The sequence below is a fragment of the Panthera pardus genome, unplaced genomic scaffold (assembly GCF_024362965.1).
Source record: "Panthera pardus isolate Hobbes unplaced genomic scaffold, ASM2436296v1 HiC_scaffold_15, whole genome shotgun sequence".
Lineage (NCBI taxonomy): Eukaryota > Metazoa > Chordata > Mammalia > Carnivora > Felidae > Panthera > Panthera pardus.
The window spans coordinates 17192707-17209481 of NW_026526710.1; the positions used below are offsets into that span (position 1 = coordinate 17192707).

Genomic DNA, 16775 nt, shown 5'->3' on the forward strand with positions numbered 1-16775 from the left:
CTGTCTCAAAAATAAATAAACATTGAAAAAAAAAAGAGTCACATGCTCTACCAACTGAGCCAGTCAGCCTCCCCCACAGGCATTTTCCATTTTGTTAAAGCATCTTCTCAAATGTGGCACAGATTGCTTTTGAAAGGGTCTTTGGAAATGGAGGGTAATTTTTGGAAGAACTGACTTTCCTGCAAGGGTCAGTGAAGGCAGGGGAGTGGCTCCACCCATCTTGGGGTGAGGAGGAAGAAAGGAAAACACTGTTGCCTGCAAGTGGCACTGCCTTTGACCCACAAACAGAAACCGCCTGGGGCTGACCCACCCTGTTCACGCTGTGCTGGAGGCCAAGAACGCTGGCTGAGCAAATGCAGCAAGCTCGGTCCCTGCAACTCTCTGGAAGGGGCTACGGCCACCACATAGCTCTACGGCTAATTCTCTCACAACAACCTCCGTCCTCTCAGATATCCTCAAGTATATTGGAGTGTCTCTCTCTGTGGCTTAATTTTATGAATGAATAATACAGTCACATGGTTCAAAACTAAAAAGGTATAAAATATATAACGAGGGGCACCTGGCTGGCTCAGTCAATAGAGCATATGACTCTTGATCTTGAGGGTCATGAGTTCAAGCCCCACATTGGGTGCAGAGCTTACTTTAAAAAAATGCATTAAAACAACAACAAAAATATGTATGTATGAACATATATAGTAGGGAAGGGGGAGAGGAAGACTTTTCGTTATATATATATACATATATGTATACATAGACTCACATGCACATAGTACATATAGAATGTGTATACATATATGTATGTAATGAAGTCTTCCTTTTCCCCTTCTTTAGTTCTGTTCCTCACGTATAACCATTGTTGTTAAGTTTTTTATGTGGGGTTTTCCGGAGATATGTATATAAATACACATATACAAGTAAATATGCGCATTATATATCACCCCCTCTGCCTTTTAAATTAACTGCTGACATATGAGTACTGTATGTATTTTTTACATTTTAAAAAAATTTTTTATGTTTATTTATTTTTGAGAGAGAGACAGAGCATGAGTGGGATAGGGGTAGAGAGAGACAGAGACAGAGAATACGAAGCAGGCTCTAGGTTCTGAGCTGTCAGCACAGAGCCCAACGCAGGGCTCGAACCCACAAACCGTGAGATCATGACCTGAGCTGATGTCGGATGCTTAACCACCTGAGCCACCCAGACACTCTGCATTTTATTTTTAAATTTAATGTGTATCAGTACACAAAGCATCCTCAATCTTTGGTATGGCTAGATAGAATTCCATTGTACTGTATGGAATGCCAGACCCCATAGATCGACCTTTAGATTTTTCTTCAGTTGTTTGCTATTACAGAAAAATGTTACAAAGAATAACTGCACATACATCATTTTGCACCTTTGCAAGTATATCTGAGGAATATTTTCCTGGAAGTAGAATCACAAGAACAGATGGTTTGTGCATTTTTAACTTTCACAGATCTCGCCAAATCGCCCTCCATAGGGGTTGTTCCAATTTACCTTCCCACCAGCAATGTATCCTGGCAACACCTGAATCTGTTTGGGCCAAATTGCCCTCTCTTTTTCTGGGTGCCATGCTGTGGTCCTAGTAAAGCCTGTCTCTTTGGGCCTAGTTACCCTCTGCTGTGTACAGGACTACACTAACCTAGAAGTTGCCAGAATTCAGCTGGTCGGTAGTTAAATGTTTATCGAGTACCTGCTACAAATTCAGCATCGTCTTAGGCACTAAGGCTACTGTTCTGGCTTTGGGAAGCTTAAGATGTTCAGAGGAAGAATTAGACTGCTGAAGAGAGGTGGCTGTGTTTTAAGTTGTAAGAGTAACATGTTCTGAGTGCCGTGCACCTAATTCCAGGAAGGAGAAGTCACGTGGGTAAGCATGATCTGGGAGCCTGTCGCTGGGATGGAGAGTTTGAATTTGAGTTGTGATGGGGGGTGAGTGTGAGGTTGTTGAGGTGAGAAGCAAGGTCGGCTACTCCGTGCTAGCTATGGATGTACCAGAGAGAGGAGCTACAGTGTGATGTCATAGGAGGTAGGGAGCTACTGGCAGGTTTGAACCAACAAAAAGAGTGACCTTGGGTTTTTCTCAAACCTCACTGAGTTCTGAGTAGCTCATTGCTACTCTAGCTCATTTCTAGGATGAGCCTACCTGGGTTTTGGTTTCCCAGTGAAAGGGGAATGTAGCAGCAGGTCACTTCTTTTTTTTTTTTTTTTACATTTATTTATTTTTGAGAGAGTGAGACAACGTGAGAGTGGGGGAGGGGCAGAGAGAGGGAGACACAGAATCCGAAGCAGGCTCCAGGCTCTGAGCTGTCTGCACCGAGCCCGATGTGGGGCTTGAACCCACAAACCATGAGATCGTGACCTGAGCCGAAGTCGGACGCTTAACCAAATGAGCCACCCAGGCGCCCCATAGCTGCAGGTCACTTCTTGAGGCTTTTCCTGGACCATCCACAGCAGGCCAATCTAGGGTAAGCTTAGGGAAGAGCCAGGGAGTTTCTGGGAGAAAATTGTTGTGGTGACAACTGGGGAGCAAGAAATGGGCCTTCCCGCTTCCCGTGGTTTGCTTTGATTTTCTGATGAAGTGTGGTGTTTATGAACTAATCTTGCCTTTTCCCCATGTGTACCTCCACAGACTAGCTTCCTTTTATGAAATTGCAATTCCCGAACTGGAGTCTGCAATTAAGAAGAGGAGGCTTGAAGATAGCAAGTGAGCCGGGGCTAAAACTAAGCATGTTGTCGTGGGAGAGAGAGGCCCTGCCTTCCCCGGGCTTTAACATCCCTATCTCTAAGACAAGGAGGTGGCACCATGGACTGTGCAGCTCTAGCTTCATTGTCCCTACCTAGCAGCCTCCTGGCCCCTGCATCCTAACCTTTTCTCTCCGCTGTTGCTCTAAGCTCTTGGTAACTGGCATACTGGTTCCCCACCCACTGTTTAAACTGAGAAGCGGCCCTGGAATCAGCTGGCCTCTCAGGGCCTGTAACCCTTTGCTGACAGTGACTCGTGAGGCTTTCTCAGCTCTGGAGAGGGACACCTGCAGCTGTTGAGAATAAGCTCCCTTCAGGCCTTTTAATCTCCCAAATCTCAGTTTTTGTTTTTTTTTTCTCTCGGGGGCATTCAAAGGCTGCTAGGTGACCTGTGGCAGAGGCTGTCCCATTCCAGGAAGAAGCTACTGGAGATTTTTCACATCCTCATGAATCAGATTTGCCTCCTCCCTGTCTTGGAAAACAGGTGAGCCCTCAGGAGCAGCTTCCTGGGTAGAAGAACCCCTCCCCAAGCCCAGCAGAGGTATTTCCCTCATGTCATCTGCCCCCTTCCCTGCTCTGGGGTTGCTGAGCAGAGATGGGGAAAGAGACAAATGCCTCTTTCCTCCAACTGGCCTGGGGCCTTGCAGAGGGGCAGGGCAGACAGCAGGGAGGGGAGTTATAGATCCTTTGCATCGAATGAACTCCTCTTCCCTGGTGTCCTGTTCCAGCTGTGACAACATTCAGGGCTTCATTGAAGAGTTCCTGCAGATCTTCAGCTCCTTGCTGCAGGAGAAGAGGTGAGTGTGGCTGAGCGGGACCAGTCCACACAAGGCCTTACATCCCAGAGCCTCTACCCTATGCTCATCATGGTCTAAGGTTCTGGGATTTGTGGTTGGGCAGCAGACCAGTTTGCCCCAGCCCTGTCCCTTCCATCTGCTCTCTGCCTGGCAGGTTCCTCCGGGACTACGACACACTCTTCCCTGTGGCCGATGATGTCAGCTTGCTACAACAGGCCTCAGCAGTCTTGTATCCTACCACAGCCACTTGACAGGACCTGGCCTGGCCAGGTTGGAGTTGGGCTGCTAGGACCCAGAGGAGCAGAGGGAGGTTTATCCCCAGAATACTCAGGTCAGCCAGTTTTCCCCGGAGTGCCCACCAAAGCCCCAGCCCCTGTTTCTGGAGGAGATGACTACTCGGATCCTCGGAGCTGGGTGGGGTAGTGTCCTGCATTATTTAGGCGTTTACTGAGTGTCTAGGCCCATGTGACCAACATGGACTCAGCCCCACTGTCACAGACCTCATTGCAGGAGAGGAGACAGACAAGTAAACAAGCAGTTGAAGTGTCATATGGGAGAAATCCAGAGGACAGGAAAGCCAAGGAAGGCACCTAACCCTGCAAGCTCAGGGAAAGGCTGTGAGATGGAGGGGCTGTCCAAGCCGAGACCAGCAGAAGAAATTGGAGGTGGCCAATCCCAGAGTTAAGTGTTCCCAGTGGATGGAGGCCAGAGAGGCCCATCTGAGGAGCCCACAGACATTTTGTGTAGATCTCAGGGTGGGGCAGGGGGCCTGGGGTCTAGTGGGAGGAGGCTATGGCATGGCAGATGAGCTGGGGATGAGCAGACCTGCATGGCTCTGGGATGACTCTCACTAAGAAGTTTGGACTCTATCCTACAAGCACTGGGGTGTCATGGGAGAGTGTGAAACAGAGAGTAACAGGGTCAGTTTTATACTTTGGAAAAGCTCTGTCTGGCACAGGGAGGAGAAAAGACTGACCTGAGACTTCTGTGAGGCCCAGGGGCTGGTGAGGATACTGTTGCTGGCATCCAGGGATGGCCGGGGGGCGCTAGGTTAGAAGTGGAGGGAGGGAGTCTAGGGCAACTCCCGGATGTCTGGCTTGGCAGTGCCCAGGGTGGTAGGGAGGAAGGACAGGGAGGAGGGCCTGTGGGCCATTTTGAAGGCTGGGCTAGATTGCACAGTCTTGCCTTAGGGATACCCTATGGGCCCCCTTTGCAGGAAGCCCTCAGTAGTCAGACAGGAAGCCCCTTTGGCAGTGACCCCATCAGGCAGGCCCTCCTCCTGGGGGTCAGTGCAGAGGAGGTGCTGCTGGCTCTTCCAGTTATCAAGTCCTGGGATGCCCCTGGCCCTGTCTTCATCCAGAGCTGCTTTCTGCTGAGTGACAGGTACTAGGTTTCAAGGCTAGCGTGGCCGTGGTCTGGCCTCTTTCCCCAGGCAGCCCTGGTACCTGCAATGCCCACTGGGTACAGCCCAGATAGCCCCTAACACAAGTCATAGGGTCAGATGCGGAGGCAGTATTGAGAAATTATGTTGCCTTAGAGCTAGAGAGGCAGAAAAGGCTCTGGCACCAGAGAGAGAGACACCTTAACGTGTGTCACAGGGACGAGACTCGGACTGCCTACATCCTCCAGGCAGTCGAAAGTGCGTGGGAAGGGGTGGACCGACGGAAAGCCACAGATGCTAAAGACCCACCGGTGGCTGAAGACCCTAATGGGGTCATTGCGATGGTGGAACCAGTCAGTGGACCATTCTCACATCTGGAAAACTCAGAGGAAGGGGAGGTATGTGTCTGGAGCAACATTTTCCCCTGCTTCCCCTGCCCCTTCCAGGAAACGTGTCCCTTCTTTGTTTCAGCTCTCAGAGAAAAAGGTTTCTTTTGGAGTTGACAGCCCTGAGCCTGCGGGTCAGCTCCGTGCTGCCTTTAGAGAGTCTGCAAGTCCCTTCAGCTGCCAAACCCCCATTTCTCCTCTGTAAAATGAAGTGATGGAGCTTTTTCCACGTGAAATCCTTCCCAGAGCTCTCCTCTAAACAGATCACCATGTAGCTGCTTTGGATGCAGTGGAGAGCAGCGTCTGGTCTCACTGCTTAGCCAGCCTGGACGCCCCACCGTGGGACTGCAGGGCTCCACTAAGCAAGTGTGGAAGCCTCTGGTGCTCCAGGCTCTTCCAGAACTCGCCAAATCTATGGCCATACAGATTGCCCACTGAGCCCAGGACTCTTCCCTGCAAGTTGGGAGGCAGTGTGACATAGGGATTAAGACCACAGTCTCTGTGGGTCTCTGGGGTCAGACAGTTCAGGGGTATACCCTCGTTCTGCCACTCACCAGCTCTGTGGCTGGAGGCACATCACTCACATCTAGCCTCTGTTCCCCATGTCTAAGGTGGGGATAATTGCCATCCCTGCCTCCACAAGGTTGTTGGGATTCCCAGAGCTATTGGGTGCAGTGCCCCAAGCCTGGCTGGCCCTATGCACTATTAACAGATGCTGCTCTCCTTCCTGTGTTAGACTCAGGCCCTGTGGCTGTCACAGGGCCTTGGAAAATGACAGTCCCCTCCACTCTTCCCACCTTCTTCCCCATTTGGCTTCTCTGAGACACGGATGATTTTTATTGTTGTTGTTTTGATTTTGGAATTTCCTTAAATGAAAATCCTAACAGAATTAAGCCGCATCAAGCAGGATATGAACTGAATCCCCCTCATTAAAAAGAATATAATCAAAGGGGAGAGGGGCGCCTGGGTGGCTCAGTCGGTTAAGCGTCCGACTTCGGCTCAGGTCACGATCTCGCGGTCCGTGAGTTCGAGCCCCGCGTCAGGCTCTGGGCTGATGGCTCAGAGCCTGGAGCCTGCTTCCGATTCTGTGTCTCCCTCTCTCTCTGCCCCTCCCCCGTTCATGTTCTGTCTCTCTCTGTCCCAAAAATAGATAAACGTCAAAGGGGAGCATCTCCGTACAGTCCAGGGCTGGTGGTTGCTGTTTCTCTCCAACATCAGCCGTTAACTTGTTAGAGTTGGAAAAGGATTAGTCGAAGCCACAGCCATTTGTGGGGTGCCTAGTCTTCTCCAGGCACCATGCTCAGCCTTATTCTCTTTGAACCATCTGAAACAACTCTGTGAGGTAGAAGGCAGTACTCCCATTTTACATGGAAGAAGCTGGAGTTCAGAGAGGGGAAGTGCCCTGCCCCAAATCACACAGCCAGAAGTAGCTCAATCACTAAGTCATAGAGCCACTCCCTCTTCACGTGGTTTCAGGAATTAGAGACTCAAGAGACCTGGGTCACTTGGCTGAGATCTTGGCCCAGGAATGGCAGGGCCAGGACTCAACCAGGTCCCCTGATTCCTAGTCCTGGGGTATTTGAGGTCTGTTTCCTATCACCCACTTGGCCTGGCCTTTCCCTCCTTCACAGTAGCTCTCTCCACAGTGTATGGGGGCAGCTGCTCCCTTGGGCCCCCCTGTGTGTGGCGTGGAGCTGGACTCCCTCATCTCCCAAGTGAAGGACCTGCTGCCAGATCTTGGTGAGGGCTTCATCCTGGCCTGCCTGGAGCATTACAGCTACAACCCGGAGCAGGTGATCAACAACATCCTGGAGGAGCGGCTGGCCCCTGCCCTCAGCCAGCTGGACCGCAGCCTAGACAGGTGGGAGAGATAGGTGGGAGGGGGTTCATGGCGCCCAGGCTGTCTCGGGGCCCTGGCCAAAGGTGCTCTGGGGGCCTTGTCAGGGCCCCTTCTTAGCTTCTCTGCTTCCCACACCTGTGCCAGAACTCTGCCTTCTCTCTCTTCCCTACGGCAGTGTTTCCCAGCCATTTAAATGAATGGCCTCCTTGGGAACACATCAGAACTTTAGGCCCTCCCGGAGGTTCTCACATGCCCCCTGCAGGGGAGAGAGTGTGCACAGCTGGACATTGCAGCTGCTCCTTGCTGGAGGACCCATCAGAAATGTGGGATGTGACAGAGGGGTTGCTGAGCCTTTTGGAGCTCCAAAGTCTCTGGCTTGCCCCTGTCATTGGCACCTTTCCAGTAGATTCCTGAAGGAGGATGGCCAGAGCTTCTCACTTTCTTCATTCCTACCCTTTCTGAGGTTGACCCATTGCTCCTCTGAAGGCCTGTGGAGCAGCGAGAATGAGTGCACAAATGGGTGTTTCTTCCGCAGACAGACGATGTTTATTGAATGAATGAAGTTAGCTCTGCCTTTGTACAAGTACCTTGGCCACTTTGTGCCCATTTTACAGAGGAGGGCACTGAGGCCCAGAGAGGTCGAGTGATCTTAGCTACCTATGTTATAAGACTGTTGTGAGTGTTCAATGAGGGAGGGAACTTTTGAGAAAATCTCTGAATGGCACATGGGACTGAGGGGGAACTTTGTGTCAGGCATGGCTGCATACCCAGGTAGGGGCCAGACAGGGCAGGTTTTTTAGATCGTGTCTCATGTGGCTGTTGAAGGGGAGTATAGAATCTGATGCATGTAACATGGTTCGGGTCAAGAAAGCACAGGTAGACATCAGCTGACCTTTCTCCCTCAAACTGATTTCTCTGTCACCGCCCCCCCCAGACAGGTGAAACCAGACCCGACACCCCTGCTCACATCTCGTCACAACGTCTTCCAGAACGATGAGTTTGATGTGTTCAGCAGAGATACAGTGGACCTGAGCCGGGTGCACAAAGGCAGGAGGTGAGTGCAGTGGGCTGCAGGGTGCCAGGCACCCCAACTCTGTAAGTGCAGTGAGAAAATTGAGAGAAACTAAGGACTCTGTGTTTACAGAACTGGCTTGAGTTTTGGCTCAGTGTCCCCCCAAGCAGTCCAGGACCTGTGTGCTCCCAGCAGGCAGGAGCAGGTTCTCTGATACTTATATGGTAGGCTCTGACTCTGACAGGGTGTTTTTTTTTTTTTTTTTAATGAATCCCCTTGTTGATAGCAAAAGGCCAAAGGGACCTAAACTGTTCCCCTCTTCCCTTCCTACATCTTGGGATGTGTCAACCATCAAATCTCTGGGTGATAGAGCTGAGCAGTACTTCCTAGAAGCTGCTCCTCGACCTGATTTTCTCCATTCTGTGGCAAAATGCGAAAACTAAGGACCTGTACTAAGTCAGCTTTTCAGAAGGTGAACATACTCAATTTTAAGGTCTTTCTACTTATTTTTAGTTTATGTCCTTCCTACTTTTTTGGCATTGAAAAGTCCATTTATGATTTATTCATTCACTCAACAAATATTTGCCTGGTGCTCATGGCATACTAGGCCCTGGATTTATCAGGTGCTGGAGGTGTAGTGGGCAGTGAGACAGACATGGCCCCTGCCTCTGTGGAGTTTTCACTAATCACTTTGTCAAACAAGCAAAGTAAAATTGCAAATATAACAGGCACTGTAAGGTGCAGGTGTGCAGACTTCTGAACCTCTGGTAGAGGATTCAATCCAGAGAGGAAAGCTTGAGGAAATGACATGGGACCAAGAGTGGAAGTGTGAGGAAGGGCCAAAGGGCCAATTCTGTAAAGAGCGGGGAAGGAGAAACTTTCTAGGCAGAGTGAAAAACAGAGGCAATGGCCACGAGGTCATGGGGAACATGATGAGGGTCCCATGAGCTGACATGTTTTGGAAAGATCACCTGGCTTTGGAATGGAGGCCCACTGGAGGGACCAAGAGTCAGTAGTGATGATAGAGAGTTCAAGAGAAATGACAAACCCTTGACAACACTATGCTAGCCCCTAGAGTTCTACTAAATTGTATTGGTTCATGAAATCCAGAAATCTGGGAACTGCTGGATGAGTACAGCCTGCCCTCCCCCCATCGTATATATGGAGACAGCAAGGTTCAGAGAAGGGCAATGGGGGACCTGCCCCGTTCTTGTGATAGGAGCCCCAGTGGCAGAATTACAAGCTGCTTCTTTGGTGAGGGCCCCGTGCTGGAAGCTTGGCTGGCTGAGGGCTTTGGGGAGCGGGCACAGGGCAGCTATAAAGCCATCTGGCTGGCTGGACAGGAAGCATTTGTAAACTGCTTAGTCACACACGTTGCGACATCCCCAGATCCCAGGCAAGAGATGTTATCCTACATCCGTGGCCACTGTTCCAGGTCTGAATGACCCTCTGCAGGTTCTGTTGTGGAGAAAGAGGCAGATGAGGAGGGCCGGGCCCTGCTCTTAGGGCACTACAAGCTGCCAGGTGGAAAGTCTAGGAGGCAAATGTTTACTGAACTCCTTGTGCTGGGTAGCCCAGGGGCTGGGGATTGCAAAGAGGCAAAGCCTCCATTCATGTGTTCATTATTTACTTATTCATTCAGCAAATATTTATTAAGTGATCTACTAGTGCCAGATCCTGTGCTAGATACCAGGGAGACAAGGTGAGCAGGGCACCCGGGCCTCGCTCTCAAACGACGCAGAGACTGTGGGAAAGATTTAAACCGTTAAACAAGTAGTGACAGAGTGGGAGAGATGCCGGGGTGGGGCATACAAGGGCCTCCATAGGGACTCTTGTCCTAATCTGGGCAGGGCAGTCAAGGGGCACATGAGAAAAGTAGCACAAGGTCACGCTTGAGTTACAATGTGTGTATGGGTTAAATCAGATAGGATGCACTCAGTGGCTCAAGTAATAGGGAAACCTGTCCCTTGTACGAAAGGGAGTTGCAAGGTAGGTCTGTCTAGGTTTGGTTAACCTGTGGTACAGCCTCATCATCAAGGATACATCTTTTCCATCTCTGCGAGCTAGTTCCTTCGAAGCCACTGGGTGGCCACAGCTGTTTCAGCCATGACCTCCAGAAATGACAGTGCCAAGAGGAAGTCTGGACCAGGTCTTCCTGTGTTTCTCTTATAGACCAGGAAGCCTTTCCCAAAAGTCTCCAGACTCCACTCACATCTCAGCGGGGAACTGGGTCACAGGGCCAAGGTCCAGGGCTCCAGGAGAAGGGGGAAAGGTGGAAAGACCCGAATCAAATGAGGGTGTGTTAGGAGTGGGGGTGAGGTAGAGGGTGGCTGTTGGGTAGAGGCCAAGCACATGTGCTGCAGGTATACCATAGCTACATGAAGGAGGCGGTGTGTATAAGGTGGGGTCCCATAAATTCTTTGGACTGAACAGTGGTACCCTGGAAGATTATGAGTGTTCTCCCTCAAAACAGGCTCTATGGCCAAAAAAGTCTGTGCACTTTCTTCTTGGTGAGTCACAGAGCACATTAGCACATTAAAGGCTCTGATAAGTCCTGCAGTAAAAAGAAATAGGATTCATTTTGTTGAGCCCAGTATGTGCCAGGTTCATTTCTAGTCATCATCTTATTTCATCCCTGGAATGCAGAATTAAGATTTGGCAAGGAGAGGCACCTGGGTGGCTCAGTCGGTTAAGCGTCTGATTCTGGTTTCGGCTCAGGTCATGGTCTCGTGTTTCATGAGTTCGAGCCCTGCATCAGCCTCTGCGCTGACAGTGCAGAGCCTGCTTGGGACTCTCTCTCTCCTACTCTCTCTGCCCCTCCCCTGCTCACTCTCTCTCTCTCGAAATGAATAAATAAACTTAAAAAAAGACTTGGCAAGGTTAAGAAGCTTGCTTGTGATCGCACAGCTCAAGAAGTACCCCAGCAAACTTGAGTCAGTAGACCTGTGTTCTAGCACTGTGGCTCTGCTGGTAGAAGCTGTGTCACCTTGGGAAAGTTGCTCTGCCTCTTGGGTTTCCTTACCTATAAAAGAAGGGGTTTGTTGCCTCTACAGGTCCCTTAGAAGTTCAGAGGTGGCAGTCACACCCCTAAGGGCCAGTTTGAGTTGGGCCTTGAAGGATAGGCCGGAAGAAGTGAGGAGGGGAAGAGTGACTCAGCTTCAGGGAAGCCCACACATTCCCTGGGTTCCCTGAGGAAGCACCTGCTCCGAAGAAATCTCTGAAGCCACTGTTGCCTGTGTTTCCAGACTTGACTGGAGTTTAGGCCTCAGATGAATCTTTTCCTGGCTGGTTTTGACCCTCACTTTTCTTTTCCTTCCTGGCTCCAAAGGGGGTCATGGGACCAAAGCTGCACCTCCCTGGACGGGGATGCCCAGGGCACCAGGCTCCTCTGTCCCTGCCTGTGTCCTGTCCCAGGTGGGTGGGTGGAGTTTGCAAGGCTTCTCTGGCCCTGCCAGGGAGCCACATAACTAGAGGCCCACAGTGGGGCCTTCCGCACAAGAACTAGGGACTGGATGGACCAGGAGCTGTGGGATGTGGCAGAAAGGACAGTGATACTTCTCATTCATCCTTGGACGCCTGGCTCAGCACAGGCCCTGGCACCTGGTAGGCCCTCAGGAAATGTATGTGGAATGAGTAGATGTGTTCCTTCCAGTGGCACTAAACACCCGGGCCCCCTTCACTTGCTCTCTCTTCTCCAGCCCCACCCAGCCTGGTGAAGAGAGCCAGGTAGGAGCCAGGGCCACAGGCACAGGCCCCTTTCCTGGCGTCATACAGAATTTCCCTGTGGACCAAGAATTTTCCCTGGTCTAGATCAAATGCCGCCGCCCCCCCTGCCGACCACCACCTCACAGGGCCTCCATTCCCCACCCCTTCTCCCCCCACCCCCACCAGCTAGACCCCCTAAGCCAGGGGGTCTTGTTTCCAGGGCATGCTTGCGTCCATTCAGCACATTTCATGTTAGCTGCCATTTGCCTGCGACCCTCACTGGACTGTGAGTTCCATGAGGACAGATCCAGATCTTCCTCTTTTTTGAATCTCTCCCCAGCTCAGCCTTAGTACCCTCCCTGGCATGTAGTAGGCCCTTAGTAAAAACTACTGAAGGAAGCCAAATCCTGACCTGCCCCAAGCTCCCAGGCAGATAGCCTGAGAGACTCAGACCCCTGTCCCTCCCTGCACCAAAAGCCAGTTAATAGAAGATTTTAATGGAAGCTGTCTATGACTTTGTATCTCTTCTTCTTTTTCTTCTTCTTCTTCTTTTTTTCCCCCTACCTTTGATACATTCCAGAAAACTGATTTCACAGCTAAGCTGGATTTTCTTGCCTGGCATCTCATATTGATTTTCCCCTGCAGGGCTAGAAACTACATTCCACAGGCCTATGTGTGAGACAAGCCAGGTTTTTCTACAGATTTGCAAAGCCACAGTCGAGAGGCCTCAGTCCCCGCTGAGGCTCCGCCACAGTTCATTGATCCCAAACACGTCCCTCTCCTTCCCTCCACCACACCCACCCACCACACCTCACCTGTGATATAACAGGAGTTTAACTTTTGGGCTTTTTCTTCCAATGCAAACTGACATAGACGATTGAACTGTGGAACAGATAAAAGGTCACCGTGAGGAAGCAGGGGTAGGAGGAAAAGGGCAGGACCCCTGCTTGCCCCTCACACCCCAGAGGTCCCCTGTGGCTCCCCTGAGCTCAGTTAGAAGGTCACATATGGCCTTTCTCTTTCTTTTTTTTGTTTTGTTTTGTTTTAATTATTTTTTGAGAGAGAAAGAGAGAGAATAAGTGGGGGAGGGGCAGTGAGAAAGAGGGACTGAGGATCCCAAGCAGGCTCTGTGCTGACATCAGAGACCCTGATGTGGGGCTCAAACTCACAAACCATGAGATCATGACCTGAGTTGAAGTCGGATGCTTAACTGACATCCATCCAGGTGCCCCTGGCCTTTGTCTTTCTTAAATTTTTGTTTTCTAAAAGGTTCAAATAATGCCAGGAGTAACCATTGTCATTTGGTGGGGGACTTAACTAGCCCTCTCTGTACATTGACTTATGTAAATTATATGCACTCATAGGAACAGCTTGTTTGGCTGGCTTTCTGTCTTTTATACAAATGGGATCATACCATATACATTTTTCTGCAGCTTGCTTTTTTCCTTGGGAATAAGTCTTAGAATTCTCTCTGCATCAGCACAAACAGTTGAATGTCATTCTTGATAACTGCCGCCTGGCGTTCTGTAATAAAGATGTGACACAACATTTGGCCATTTCACTTGTGATGGACACTAGTTGTTTTCTATCTTTCGCTGTTACAAACAACACTGAAAAGAAAATTCCGGATCAGACCTCCTAATGCTCAGGGCCAGCGTTTCCCTCAGGTGGGTGCCTCAAAGAGGAATTTCCTGGCCAAAGGGCGGGCACATTTTACATTGCAACAACTGTTTTGGAATGCCTCCCAAAGTGTCTGGACCTGGTCACGTGGGCACTCCCAGCGGTGAGTCCCACCTTCCCACACCCCTGCCAGTGTCTGATACCACTTGTCACAGTTTGTGCCAGCCTGAGCCTGTGGTGCTTTGGACCCTGGCACTTGCAGCCTTCAAAGCCTCATGGTTTTCTGCGCTGTCCCCTCGAAACTCCAGGAAGGAGGAGAACACACGGAGCCTGCTGAACGACAAGCGGGAGGTGGTGGCACAGCGGCAGCGCTATGAGCAGTACAGCGTGGTGGTGGAGGAGGTAGGTGGCCCCAGGCCATTGGGCCTTCGCCGGGTGGGGGAGAATCAGCCAGCCCTGGGCCCCTCGGCCCCACGCTTCTGCTGTTGCAGGTGCCGCTGCAGCCAGGTGAGGGCCTGCCCTATCGCGGGGATGACTATGAGGATGAGTACGATGACACATATGATGGCAACCAGGTGGGCGCCAACGATGCTGACTCGGATGATGAGCTCATCAGCCGCAGGTGAGGCCGCAGGGCAGCTAGAGGGCGGAATCCCAGGGGCACAGCGATTCTCCCAAAGCCTCTTGTGTACACAGCTGGGGAGACCAAGGCCCTGATTATGTGAGCAAGTCAATGGTAGAGCCAGGGCCCAAACCGAGGCCTCTTGACTCCTGGTCCAGTGCTCCCTCCACCCCCAGTCACTCCCTTGGCCATTTGGCCCAACCCATCCTGAGTGGGGCAGCATTAATTTGGTTTCAGGCAGTCATTTTACATTGTTCTTTTTAACTACAGAAAACTCTCCCCAATAGAACCTTACAGAGATTTCCCAATGCAGATAAAAGCAGAGCTGCCCCAGCTCTGGCTAAGCCCCCATATCAGACTCTGGTACCCTCAGAGGGTCCGGGGACTGGAACAAAGCTGGCTTGAAAAGCACTTTGTTTTTTTTCCAGCTGCCTGAGCCCATCCCCATCCTGACAGCCCCCTCTCACCCAGCCTGATTCCCTCCTCCCTGAGGCTCCCTCTCCAGGTTTAATCTAGTCTTTGATCTCACTTTCTCTCTAAACCCTCAGGCCCTTCACCATCCCTCAGGTGCTGAGAACCAAAGTGCCTGGAGAAGGGCAGGAAGAGGACGAAGACGAGGAGGAGGAGGAGGCTGAGGACGAGGCTCCCAAGGTACCTCATTGGCAGGTGGTAGATGAAGGGGAGGGTGTGGTTCTGAAGGGCAGATTGGGAGCACCGTGCCCCTGCTTGCCTGCAGCTGGCTTTCAGGCAGCCCCAGCATCCCTGCCCAGGAGAAGAGGGGCTCCTTCAAGCCTGAGATGCCCACTTGGAGAGTTGCTGGCTTAGAACTCCCCTCCACTACTCAGTGGAGGCTCAGGGGCCAAGCCTTTGAGCTGCTGGGTTCATGAGGCCCAGGAGCCTGGGGGCCGAGAGAGGGGCAGGCAGTTCTTGGCCACCATGCTCAGGATGCCAGTTCTTAAACTCACAGAGGTGTTAGAGCCCAAGGGCCCTTGGAGGTCATCTGGGCTGGTGGGTTTGCAAATTGTATTTTTTAGCAGCTGAACTTTTTCTTCAAATGAAATCTTAACTAGAACCTCAACATATGAAACAGATAAGGATGGGATTGCTCAGCTTGAACCCGAGTGGCACCCTGGGACCCCCTGTATCCCCTCATGCCCTCCCACCAGGGTGACAAATTCAGATGTGTCCAGGCCAGGCTACCAGGATAAACGAGTAGTGGGTCCTGATGGAGACTGTGACTAGTGGAACAGAAGTACACATACCCTCTGCCCAAGGGGCTCCTCAGCATAAATGTAGGCCTAGGGCTTCCAGGGCTTTCCCTTCTTCCCAGGCAAGAGGTCAGCCTGGATTTTTATGTAAAATCTCCCAGTTTTCAAATGTTATCAGTTGTACGTGTGTGTGTGTGTGTGTGTGTGTGTGTATGTGTGTTAACAGTACAGGCCACCAAAAGCTATCTGTGGTTCTTAGGCCACAGCTTTTCCTGCTGCTAGTCTAGACTCCTTTGTTTGTTGATCCCTCCCCCCCCCCCCAAAAAAAAAAAACAGTCTTTGAGAGAAGGTACTCCCTTGGGGCACCTGGGTGGCTCAGTCGGTTAAGCATCCGACCCTTGATCTCAGCTTAGGTCATGATCTCACAGTTTGAGAGTTCAAGCACCACATCAGGCTCTGTGCTGATGGCAGAGAGTCTGCTTGGGATTCTTTCTCTTCCCCCCCACCTTCTGTCTCTTGCTCTCCCCCCAATACATAAATAAAAACTTAAAAAAAAAGAGTGGGTACTCCCATAGCACATTGGTGGTGGTGCTAGAATGAGAACGAGTCAGCTCCCAGGGGCAGCTTTCTTGGCTTTCAAGACCCTATGTGGCCTCTCATGGTGGCCATCTTGGCCTGACCCCCATTTGTCATCCATGCTCCAGCTATGGACCACTCGCCCCCTCATGCCTGTGCAGGAAGCCTCAGTCCCTTTAGCTGCCTCCCCATCACAAAAGAGGTGGGAGGGACGGAGGAGAGAGGCTTCAAATGGAAACCTTGGACCAAGCAAGGGTGTCTCCTTCTAGGACATCACCCTGCCATAGCCTGGCTTTCCCTCACTCCTAGCATGGAGGCATCAACAAGATCCAGTCAGGCACAGCCTCACCACAGCTTTGGGAAATAGAGAGGCTCATGACTCTAGATTTTTTTTCTCCCCTCCCCTCCACAGCCCGACCATTTTGTGCAGGACCCAGCGGTGCTGCGGGAGAAAGCAGAAGCCAGGCGCATGGCCTTCCTTGCCAGGAAGGGGTGAGCATTTTCAAGCGCTGTTTCTGGTGGGAGGGGACCCATCCGGGAAGGGCTCAGCCAACCACCTAGGAAGCCCACACGTAAACCTTGAGTGCTTTACATGTATTAATTTAACCCTCACAACAGCCCTATGAAGTAGCCACTGTTATCATTATCCTTACTTTACAGAGGAAGAAACAGGCCCATCCCCATCCCTAAGCCCTCCTCTCCTTATTGTGGGCTGTGGTCAACCCACAGCGTGTCCTTCCCTCAGCCAGGGACCCATCCAGAGGCAAGGCTCAGAGAAGAGAATTCACTAGACACAGGACCGGCCAAAATCCCCACAGCCCTGCCCTTGCTGGGCTCTATTTCTTCTCCCACTGGAAGCTGGGA

The 16775-nt window shown here is 51.2% G+C and overlaps 1 protein-coding gene across 3 annotated transcripts in view; it reads left to right on the forward strand.

Annotated features, from left to right (window-relative positions):
- Nucleotides 1-16775, forward strand: part of ASCC2 (activating signal cointegrator 1 complex subunit 2) — a 43144-nt gene that overhangs the window by 23220 nt on the left and 3149 nt on the right. For all 3 annotated transcript variants that reach the window (XM_019426619.2, XM_053902179.1, XM_019426620.2), the window contains 11 exons: nucleotides 2652-2726; nucleotides 3141-3248; nucleotides 3493-3561; nucleotides 3716-3790; nucleotides 5160-5340; nucleotides 6975-7189; nucleotides 8103-8222; nucleotides 13814-13907; nucleotides 13997-14127; nucleotides 14676-14778; nucleotides 16324-16403. In XM_019426619.2, the coding sequence (XP_019282164.2) occupies nucleotides 2652-2726; nucleotides 3141-3248; nucleotides 3493-3561; nucleotides 3716-3790; nucleotides 5160-5340; nucleotides 6975-7189; nucleotides 8103-8222; nucleotides 13814-13907; nucleotides 13997-14127; nucleotides 14676-14778; nucleotides 16324-16403 (1251 nt within the window). The remainder of the gene's footprint in view (nucleotides 1-2651; nucleotides 2727-3140; nucleotides 3249-3492; nucleotides 3562-3715; nucleotides 3791-5159; nucleotides 5341-6974; nucleotides 7190-8102; nucleotides 8223-13813; nucleotides 13908-13996; nucleotides 14128-14675; nucleotides 14779-16323; nucleotides 16404-16775) is intronic.